We start from the raw sequence: 11,884 nt of genomic DNA, 5'->3' as shown, positions 1-11,884 counted from the left end.
CTGAAACTCACCATTTTGGGTTTATTTTTATTTTGCTTATGAAAATTTATTACTACTTTATTTTCATTATCAAAATTGATGATCTTAATCATTCCCTCTTGCTTTTGTATAGGACCAAAGAGAGACCTTGGGATCAACTAGCATCATCTTACTTGGTGTTTCTCAATACATGCTTCCCAAAGTGCCAGAACCAACTTCTATTCTGTCTCCAAAACAAACCTATTTAGTTTTGTGCATGTTCGTATTATCATATTTCTCAGCTCAGTGATTAATTATATGTACTCTATATACTGCATCTTATCAACATAAACCCACCAAGAGAAAAGCTAGGTTCTTGAGGCTGCCTCTTGAAGACACTCTATTTCCGTCTCCTGAAGAACTGTGGACAAATCTGACATGGAGCGGAGGAACCATAGTGGGAGAGTGAGTGAGTTTGTGTTGCTGGGCTTCCCAGCTCCTGTGCCTCTGCGGGCACTGTTGTTCTCCCTTTCTCTGCTGGCCTATGTGTTAGTGCTATCTGAAAACACCCTCATCATTGTGGCAATTAGGAACCACTCCACCCTTCACAAACCCATGTATTTTTTTCTGGCTAATATGTCCTTCCTAGAGATCTGGTATGTCACTGTCACTATTCCCAAGATGCTTGCTGGCTTCATTGGGTCCAAGCAGAATCATGGACAGATAATCTCCTTTGAGGGTTGCATGACCCAGCTTTACTTTTTCCTGGGCTTGGGCTGCACTGAGTGTGTCCTTCTTGCTGTTATGGCTTATGATCGCTATGTGGCCATCTGTCATCCTCTCCATTATGCTGTCATTGTGAGTGGCCGGCTGTGTGTACAGCTAGCTGCTGGCTCCTGGGCTGGAGGCTTTGGCATCTCCATGGTCAAAGTGTTTCTCATTTCTCGCCTTTCTTACTGTGGCCCCAACATCATCAACCACTTCTTCTGTGATGTCTCCCCATTGCTCAACCTTTCATGCACTGACATGTCCATAGCAGAACTTACAGACTTTGTTCTGGCCATTTTTATCCTGCTGGGACCACTCTCTGTCACTGGAGCTTCCTACATGGCCATTACTGGTGCTGTGATGCGCATCCCCTCCGCCGCTGGACGCCATAAAGCCTTTTCCACCTGTGCCTCTCACCTCACTGTTGTGGTCATCTTCTATGCAGCCAGTATCTTCATCTATGCCCGGCCTAAAGCACTCTCTGCTTTTGACACCAACAAGCTGGTCTCTGTACTCTATGCTGTCATTGTACCTTTGCTCAATCCCGTCATCTACTGCTTGCGTAACCAAGAAGTCAAGAGAGCCCTACGTCGAACTCTTCACCTGTACCAGGGACAGGATGCTAACCTGAGGAAATCTGGCAGAGAAATGGTTAGAGGGGAAGTGTGAAGTCTGGTGAAACTGGGGTTGATACCTTCTATGAAGTCCTCTGGAGTTCCGGGGGCCAAAATTAGAGGTTAGCATTTCAAAGGAATCTCTGCAGAGAATACCTCCTATGATTAGACCAGGAGAAGGAAGAGGAATGGATTGTAAGCCAGAAGTTAAATTTCTACAGGCCTTTTCTATAAATTACGCGCTTGAGGCGGGTCTAGTATTGTGTCCACTATTGAATTTACACAGTCCCACTTCTACCCAAGGAAGTACAGGCTTCGTTATGGAAAAACAACAGACTTTATCATGAGCTCTCATCTATGAGAGCCTACTGACTGTTACCTGTAAGGTAACAGAGGTTCAGGAGGTGATCACTCTAGTGTGAGTTACAAAGCAAGGAGATAAGAAGCAGACATCCTGTGTTGACAAATTATCATTTCTTTGACCACAGGGTTTCTAGTTTCATTTTTAATTTACCGAGGTCAGTGTCTACATTAAACTGGTGACTGAAAGAGACTGTTTCTTTCTTTCTTTCTTTCTTTCTTTCTTTCTTTCTTTCTTTCTTTCTTTCTTTCTTTCTTTTTTAAATGAATCTTTTTTGTAGATGGACACAATACAATGCCTTTATTTTTATGTGGTGCTGAGAATCAAACCCAGGTCCCGCCCGTGCTAAGCAGAGCGCTCTACTGCTGAGCCACAATCCCAGCCCGCAACTGTTTCTTTTAATCTTCTGTCTCCCTAGTTAGGCTATAGGCATCATGGAGGCAGGATCACATGTGCTTAAATGCCATTTTAATACGATGGCCCTCAACAGTACCTAATACATAATGGCTATGAATAAATATAATAAATAAATATAGCTTGGAGTCATGGAGGCAAGGAACATGTGTCACACATACAGATGAATTTGGCAGGCACAGGAGCTAAATCCTTTACTAGGATATGGAAGGCTACAAATTGACTCAGTCTTGCTGAAAAGAGATATAAATATATATTACAAACTCTAAAAATATTGAAACCATTCTGATTCAAAAAGATTTGTGGAGATATTTTTATTTATAATGACAATAATGTGGAAATATACTTAACTTTTACAAATAGGGCATTATTTAAGTGAATTAGAGACATTAAAAGGAATATTATGAAGATATGAAAATAATACAATCTAAATAGAATTAATGACAGAAAGATTGTTCTTAATATTCTCAATATGTGAAAAGGTTAGGCTACCTAAGATATCAAAAGAATCAGCCTTATTTATTTGTTTAAATCTAAATAGAAAGAATTTTAATAAATTATTGGTGATAGCTATGCAATGGATCTCTTATAAATTATATACTGTGGTAAAGCATTGTTCCCAATATATTTATTTAAATAAACATTTCTTAGTCAATAAAATCTATAATTTTATTTATCTGGATAGAAAGATAGTTGGAAGATATGTAATATAATTTTCAGAAATTTAGCTCTCTACTCTTTTGCCCAAGACCCCCCAGAACCCTGAAGACAAAGAAGCTTCTATCTCCAATTATGGCATCTGATTATTGCTGTTTTTTTGTTTTTTTTTTTTTTGTTTTGTTTTGTTTTTTTTTTTTTAGTTATCTGCTACTCAATAAAGTTTGTGAAAGGCTACTAGCAAGGATTATTGGGCATTGCTTGCTAGTCTAGACTTACCACAAATTTTAAATAATAAATATATTTGTGCCAAAACTTTTGTATAACCTTGTAAGTGTCTTACAGTAAGTTTAAAGATGACTGGATATAAAGATTATCAAAAGTCTACCCTAAACTGTCACCTCCTGAACAAGTTTCTGAAGGGGATAATGATCTGGAGGGGGTGTCCTTATCTGGACATCACTATTATAGGTTTACTCTAGTTAATAGAAAGTACAAATGAGATGTTGGTTTTTCTTCCTTGTGTTTTTCTTTATTTTCTGAGCCTTTTATAACGAAATGCATTACCTTTTCAAGTTAAAAAAAATCTCTAATTTTGACTTCAAGTTTGAATTTAAATACTTCAGGTATGGAAATAATATTTAGCATAGTTTCCTGAATATATTCATCTTTTGATAAAAAAATGAATGAGGAGAAGTTTGTTTCTATGTGAACTATGACAAGATTGAGCCCTCTATTGCCCTGGACTGAATTTCAATAGTTGTATGACCTTCATGGCTTTCACTGATTTTAAGGTCATTAAACTTCCTGAGGTTTTTCAAAATGAATCATTAATATCTGGTAAAGTTTTTTTCATTCTGCATTGATTTAACTTATTTCTCCATTTAATGTAGATGTGGGACTTTGTTTTATTCCTGTTCCATGTGGTCCTATTTGTTTCAGACTATCTTTATAATCTGCCAATCTTTCAAATTGTTGCATAGATGATGTAACTTTTGGGGAGGTCACTATTCTCTTGCATCAGTACAGGAGGCAGAATTTCTGGTTTGTTCAGAAAGGAGTGCTATTCAGCATTTCCAAAGGCAGCTAACATCTACAGGAAAGTGATAATCAATACAGAGGATTTTTGTGCCCAAAATATTGGTGGGAAGTGCCTCAGTGGTAGTGCACTTGCCTGGCATGCACAAGGGCCCAGGTTCAATCCCTAGTAACCTCCTTCAAGAAAAGTCGGGTGGTTCCCACTAATGTTGAATAAAACTCTGCCTTTCAAATTTCTTCACAGCATGTTCTGATTCTCCTTTTGGTCTTTATTTTAAACTCTTGTTCACTACAAACCTTATACACATAGATTTTTTTATTGCTATTACAGTATTTATTTTATATAAACAATCTAGTATCTTAACATTTGCCAACATTTAACATTGTTAGCAAATATCCCCAAGATCTTTCTGGATGAATAATATTTTAGATATAACAATCATCCTGCAGTTCTGAAAACCCTATTTCTGCTATTAAAAAAACTATTGCAGTTATGAAATATGAGCAACGACTGTCAAATATTAGAGCAGAGGAGACTAAATTAACAAGATTCCTATGTGCAGTATAGTATATTGCATTAGATCCTGAAACATAAAAAAATTTTAATGGAAAAATTTTAAAAATGAATAAAATGGTAAAATTTAAATAGTGGTACTATGTCAATTTTCATTTCTTAGGTTTGACAATTATACATGGAATGAAAGAGGATTATATTAAGGGAAAAAGACTGAGGAATATATGAGACCTCTTTTTACAATCTTCGTATTTTTCTGTAAATCTATTCCAAAATAAAATATATATTAAATTATGACTAGTCTTTTTAGACCTAATAATTTAATACAAGTTTGATTATTTGCAGTGGTTTCCACAAAATGAAATTATGCTGTGCTTTCCTTCATGGTTACAATGGTATATACAGCTAACACTCTTCTTTTGTGAAAATATTTTTTAAAATTTTTTTACCTGAAGTCTTAATTCTCATGACATGTATTCATCAATATTTTGTTTTTAACTCAGCTAATTTATAAGAGAGAGTTAAAGAAAAACCTATATCTGGTTAACTGCTTTATACATTTCTCACTCTAGCCAAGTATATCAGCTCTCTTAGAAAGCACTCTTAGGTGCCGGCAAGGATAGAACAATTACAGGAGATATGGATGATGAGAGCCTAAAAGGCAGCTGTCTTTATTCCTCAGAGCAAGATTGCTTTCCCTGATTTTCACATTCCATAGTCTCATTTCATGAAGACCAGTAGTCCCAGCCTTCCCAGAACCAGTGTCAACTGATATGCCTTTAAACAAAGAGGAAAAGGAGGAGGAAGCAAGGGCTAGATTCACTCTCCCCCACCAAGTTCCAACCAGTCATTAGTAGACCTTCATATCCTCAAGAGCTGCACAAAGCTCTTCAGGCTTTTGCTTAAGCTCCATTCAGCCACCTTTGACTATAGACCAAGACACAAATGCATCAGATGAGCCTTTGTTCTTTCAAAACTTCTAGCCATCAATTCTAGAGTTTATGGTTACTTGAGGCACAATTTGTAGCAGAGATCCTGAGAACTCCCTAGACTATGGTCAACTCTACACACAAGGGGGCTGCTGCTTCCCCTGTTCCGAGCACATGGTGCACCCTTTGAGAGAGTGTCCCTTCAGTGACTGCATGCTTCCTGGAGTCCAAGGCAGTGATTATGACCTCTAGTCACTGCAGAGGCCTCATTATTCTTTGTCTCATTATTTTAGTCAGTTTTTTAATTTGTGTCAAAAAAAAAACCTTGACAAAAACAATAAAGAGAAGGAAAAGTTTATTTTAGCTCATTGTTAAAGAGACTCAGTCCATGGTGGGCTGAATCCAGAGCTCTGAGCCCAAGGTGAAGCAGAACACCATGATGGAAGGGCATGGTGAAGGAAATCATCTCAGAACATGATGGCCAGGAAATAGAGAGAGCTCCACTCACAAGGGACAATATTTATATATCAAAGTCATGACCCCTGACCTATCTCCTCCAACCACAACCTACCTGCTTATAGTTACCACCCAGTTAATCCTTATCAGTGGATTGATTCACTATTAGGTTACAGCTCTCATAATAATTTCAACTCTGAACCTTTTTTGCATTGTCTCACGTATGAGCTTTTGGGGGACACATGATATGTGAGACATAACACTCACTTTTTGCTGTCATTCTGATACTGCCAGTTATTGGTGATAAGTCCTGCTTCCCTACATGTTGAAGTTTAAACATTAAAGAAGCACGCATATGAAGCATATGAAGCAGGGTTTATTTAAAAAGGAGTAACACAGACTTCTCCTGGGAGGAAGAAGAGGACCACAGCTGATATCATGGTATCCCATGAAGCGAAGTGTTCTGCCCTTTTTATATGTCCTAGGCTGCCTTTGTTCTCCTGCCTTTCCCCCCTTATCTTTCTTCTTCCTGCCTTCAGTGGGGCGATCAAAAGGTGGGAAATAGGTGGCCTGAAGGGGGCAGGGCAGGATGGAGTAAACACGGACACATTAACAACCTTTTAGCTCCCTGTAGGGAGGGGAAAGTCCTGGGACAGGGTACCTTGGCAGCAGGTCGGAGCAGGGGCAGGTTCTTGATAAAAACCCTCAGGGAACAGTCTCCAACTTCCAAGACTCACTCAGCATTGGCCTCCTAGATCTGACCTGACTCGATTTACCTATCTACACTGACTGCCTGTCTACTTCTGGCTTCAATTCCACATTCTTTCCTGTGCTAGTCTCTCTATATTGAAAGCCCTTTCACTTCATTCCTATTGATCACATCTGGGCCATCACTCTTACTTTAGCACAGGTAATATTCCACATTTGCATAAAGCAGTGTTAGAACTGTTAATATATTTTACTTTTGATCCTTTCATCAATACTGACAAGGGAACTATTTTTTTTAATTCCACTTTAAGATGGATAAACTAAGGAATGAAAAAAATTTCTAAAGCAAAGGTTTAAAAAAATGGTTGAACTTATATTAAGAACCAGTTCTGACTGCAGAAACAAAATTATTTCTCAAACTACTTCCAAACTACCTTGTTTTCATGAGTCTTGGATGACACTTTTTGATGAAATCTTTTTTTTTTTTTACATTTTTGTTCTTGTTATTTCTTTTTTAACGGGCTTCATTTTTTTAATATTTATTTTTTTAGGTGTAGATGGACACAATACAATGCTTTTATTTTTATGTGGTGCTGAGGATCGAACCTGTGTCCCACATGTGCTAGGCGAGCGCTCTACCGCTGAGCCACAATCCCAGCCCTGATGAAATCTTTTCTAGGTACCTAAATTAAAAAGCATATCTTCCTCCTTGTAGTTTCTAGAACATTTTGTACATGTTGTGGCACATGTAACATTCTATGCTTATCATAGTACATTCTTCTTATTTTACCAATAATACCATAAGTTTGCAAAGGGAAGATACCATCACGAACATATTTTTATTCTTAAGACTGTTTAGCATAGCATTATATATATATATATATATATATATATATATATATATATATGAGTTCAATAAGACCAAGAAGGTTTTTTAAATAAAGAATGAACAAATAGGGAGCAGCCCCAGTAAGGGCAGGCCCTGGGAGATGCAGGAGTGTTGTGGCACCTTCAGAAATGTTTGTCTGTACCAGTATTGGGCATTTGATAGCAATTAATCAAAATAGCAATTAAGTCTTGTCACCTAGAGCTAAATACCGAAAACAGAGAATGGGAGAGCCATGAAATCCAGATCATGTAGTTGAAGTATGCTGATGTTGTAAAGGCCTGTGATGTTCCTGAGGAATTGAATTTTTAATAAATGATGTGCCTCTTGTAGCAATGAAATACTGTCCTGGAGGAAATCTTTGGAAGCTACTCAACAAACCAGAAAATCGTTGTGGAATTAAAGAAAGCTAAATATTTTCTTTATTGAGTGATACAGGGGTCTGGGATTCCATATTTATATGAAAACAAAATTATACATCAAGATCTAAAACCTGAAAATATAGTTTTTCAAGATGTTGCTGGAGGGCTGGGGATGTGGCTCAAGCGGTAGCGCGCTCGCCTGGCATGCGTGCGGCCGGAGTTCAATCCTCAACACCACATACAGACAAAAATGTTGTGTCCGCCGATAACCAAAAAATTTAAAAAAACTATTAAAAAATTCTAAAAAAAAAGAGATGTTGCTGGAAAGGTAATGCATAAAATAATTGATCTTGGATATGTCAAAGATGTTGATCAAGGAAGTCTCTGTACACCTTTTGTGAGATCACCACAGTATCTGACCCTAGAGTTCTTTGAGAATAAGCCTAACAGTCATGGTTGAATTATTGGAACTTTGGGACCCCTGGTGTTTGAAAGTATGGCTGGATATAGACTTTTTTTTTTTTTGCATCATCTGCAGCCATTTACCTGGCATGAGAAGATTAATAAGAAGGATTCAAAGTGTATATTTGCATGTGAAGAGATGACAGGAGAAGTTGGGTTTAGTAGTCATTTACCTCAACCAAATAGCCTTTGTAGTTTAATAGTGGAGTCCATGGAAATCTGGCTACAGTTGATGTTGAATTGGGACCCACAGCAAAGAGGGGGACCTATTGATCTTGCTTTGGAGCAAGCAAAATGTTCTATATTAATGGATCACATTCTGAATTTGAAAATAGTAAACATTCCAAATATGATTTCTGCAAAGTTCATTTCTTTTCTGTTACCACCTGATGCAAGTCTTCATTCACTACACTCTCACATTGAGCATGAAACTGGAATAAATACTGGTTTTCAAGAACTCTTTTCAGAGACAGGAATTTCTTTGGAATTTTTAGGTATAAGGCCATAGTATTGTAAATAGAAAAGTAAACCTCATTTAATGTTCTAGATGAAGTTAGAGGCTGTGATAGCTGTATGGTTTATTTGTTGGATAAAAGTAAGACTGTGTATGAAGGACCATTCACTTTCAGAAGTTTATCAGATTGTGTAAATTATATTGTATAAAACAGAAAAATACAGCTTCCAATTATATAGCTACATAAAGTATGGACTGAAGCAGGGCACTATGTGTCTGGGATAAAAGAAGACTACAGCAGGCTCTTTCAGGGACAGAGGGCAGCAATGTTAAGTCTTCTTAGATATAATGCTAACTTGACAAAAATGAAGAACACATTGATCTCAGCATCACAGCAACTGAAAGCTAAATTGGAGTTTTTTCACAAAAGCATTCAGCTAGACTTAGAGAGAGATTGTGAACAGATGACTTATGGGATATCTTCAGAAAAAAATGCTAAAAGCATGGAAAGAAATGGAAGAAAAGGCCATTCACTGTACGAAGTTGGTGTCATTGGATACCTTAAGGGTCAGATTATGTCTTTTTACACCGAAATCATGGAACTACAGAAAAGCCTATATGGAATACATCAGGGAGATTTTGATGGAATCTCCAGAACAACATGCAATTGATCTATATAAGCAGTTACAGCACAGACCTGCAGATCACTCCTTTCAGCAGTAGCACAGAGATGGTAACGATCATTATGCATACTGTGCAGAGTCAGGGCCATGTTCTCAAGGAGCTATTTGGTCATCTGAGCAAGTTGTTGGGTGTAAGCAGAAGATTATTAATCTACTCCCCAAAATGGAAATGACCTTCAGTAACATCAAAGAAGCTGACAATACTATCATATTTTGCAGAGAAAAAGGCAGAAAGAAATATGGCATCTTCTTAAAATTGCCTGCACACAGAGTTCTGCCTGGTCCCTTATTGGATCCAGTCTAGAAGGTACAGTAAACCCTCAAGCATCAGCATGGCTGCTGACTTTAGAAGAACGTGCACAACCTCTGTCATGTGTGGAAGACTCTAGTACAAGTGATAGAAAAAAATTTGAACTGTCTTGTTCCTTTAAGCAGTATTATTTGTGAAACAAATGAGGAACAGGGCAATAGTATGATGAATCTTGATTATAGTTGGCTAACAGAACAACTTGCCTCTTGTTCACTGACCTCAAACCTATGGAAGTTGTTGCTGTACATGTTGGAACTTGTTTTTTTCTCCATGAAACCGCTCTTCACATGCCAATCAGAGAAATAATGACTGTGATCAGAAACTACCAAGACGTTACAAGCACACTATCCTGATTTTTAAATAAAGTTGACTTCCAAACAGGATTTTATTTTATAAGAAAGTCACTGAACATATTTAAATATTTGTTTTAATACGATAGCTACTTTGGAACATCATTGAAGCTTCTTCAAACCTGGCAAAACATTACTTATTTAACTACAATAATGCCTTCCAAAGTTTTAATTTTTAGGTATAAGGCCATAGTATTGTACATAGGAAAGTAAGCCTCATTTAATGTACATTTTAAGTAAAAGTGTCTACCTATGTTTCTGTGGAAGAAACTGCTCACAAGTAAAACAGTACTTCGTGAAGAATAAGCCCTACCTCCTTGTGTTGTACTCATTAAGTGCTTTTCCAGGCATAAAGAGTTGTCTCAATCCCATTTTTATTTTTTCTACACATTTAACAGTGTCCCCTTCTTACAGAAAAGATTGTACATCTGTGCCTTTCATACAAGTTGAATCATAAAAGATGTTGTATGTTATGTGTGTATGTATTTAAAATGTATATTTAATAATATCAAAAGATGCCTGTTAATTTATTATGTATTTGAAAACTTATGTGTTTTTTCATTTGTAAAAATGAGTTGTTTAAAGAATCAAGTCTTGTCATGTAAGTTTATATTCCCTTATCTCTAATTTTAATTTCAGAATCCAATAAGCTCTGAAAACAAGGTTTTCAGAAGCTTGGTGAAAAAATTTATTTGCTTGCAATCTAATCTGAACTGATATTTAATATTTTTATCCCATTTAGTATGAATATTCATGTATTTTGCTGCAGAAATATTAACAATTTTGATGGGGGGGCGATTGTGCCATAGACTCTGAGGGTTAATGTAGTATGTTATATGCACTGAAGTCCTTTCTAAAATCTGAAAAGTTCATCATTCTTAAATATCAGACCCCAATGGTTTTAGACAAATATAGTGGATCTCTATCTTTTGTTAAATAATTTAGAAGGCATTATTTATTTAAAAAATGTGTAATTCTTTTGTATTCTAGTTTTTCACTTTATGGATTAAATGATTTTTAAATTCTGAAGAAAGAATGAATAACACCAGAATTTACTTGATCTCTCTAACTGTAACTTAGTACTCCTTGACCAACCTTTCTCCAATCCTCCTTCCCTATTTCCTTCCCCAGCCTCTAATAATCACTGTTCTACTCTTAGATTCTATGAGATTAACTTTTTCTAGTTTCCACATTTAAGATCATAGTATATACATTTGAGTAAAGATAGAAGAAAGGAATACAAAGAAATGATAAATATTTCAGGATATATATATTTTTTTTTTCTAAAATTTGTACATTATATAATACATACATATTTAAAAACATCCATGATACCCTGGAATAAGTATAATTATTATATGTCAAATAAAGATATAAAAATAATAGAAAACAAATTATTGGTGTTATCTTAAAGACAGACACATGAATGCATCTGTTATCTTATAAACCCAATTAGATTATTATACTGATTTTTAAATAATTTGGTATTAAATCATCTTATAGAAGAGAAAAGGATCACACTATATCCACAAGTAGAGATAAACATGGGACAAGTATAAACAGGAATTTATAGATAGATGAAGATTCAGTTCCTTTGTCCAAGTCCCCTGGACATAGACTTGGCAGTGCACAAAGAGTTTCCCTAGAGCCAGGAAAGACCAAGTGTAAGTGAGTCTCTTGGGAAGAAGGCATGGGCAAAAGGTAGACAAGTACTAATATATTCACCAGTCTCTGCTTTTGTCTTCCTGCTTAGTGCCTGCTGTGCCCACTATGCTTTCTAAGCAAAGACCATAAACTTCAGAGAAGATAAAAATCGCAGAACTGGTCAGTTTTTCCATAATAAGTACAAATATTTGAAGAATTTTCCACTCAACAAAATAGGACAGATGGATTATGATGAATGGTTAAAGTACTAGGGGAGACTGGGTGATCTCTAAGGAAAGCTCCACAGAAAATGAAG

General features: G+C 36.4%; 1 protein-coding gene and 1 pseudogene across 1 annotated transcript; both read left to right on the top strand.

Moving 5' to 3' along the window:
* The first annotated feature begins 396 nt into the window (after nt 1–396).
* On the top strand, nt 397–1,395 carry LOC113177069 (olfactory receptor 226). The gene has a single exon (XM_026381597.2). The coding sequence runs from the start codon at nt 397–399 to the stop codon at nt 1,393–1,395; it is 999 nt and encodes a 332-aa protein (XP_026237382.2).
* A 6,626-nt stretch (nt 1,396–8,021) lies between these two features.
* On the top strand, nt 8,022–9,880 carry LOC113177064 (inhibitor of nuclear factor kappa-B kinase subunit alpha-like; annotated as a pseudogene).
* The last annotated feature ends 2,004 nt before the right edge of the window (nt 9,881–11,884 follow it).

This window comes from Urocitellus parryii, chromosome 4, assembly GCF_045843805.1.
Source record: "Urocitellus parryii isolate mUroPar1 chromosome 4, mUroPar1.hap1, whole genome shotgun sequence".
Lineage (NCBI taxonomy): Eukaryota > Metazoa > Chordata > Mammalia > Rodentia > Sciuridae > Urocitellus > Urocitellus parryii.
Note: the sequence above shows the minus strand (reverse complement) of the source record. Positions and strands in the feature narration are given on the sequence as shown.

Bases quoted from the DNA above. Each gene is read 5' to 3' on its own strand.
- LOC113177069 (XM_026381597.2), top strand. From the start codon at position 397: ATGGAGCGGAGGAACCATAGTGGGAGAGTGAGTGAGTTTGTGTTGCTG.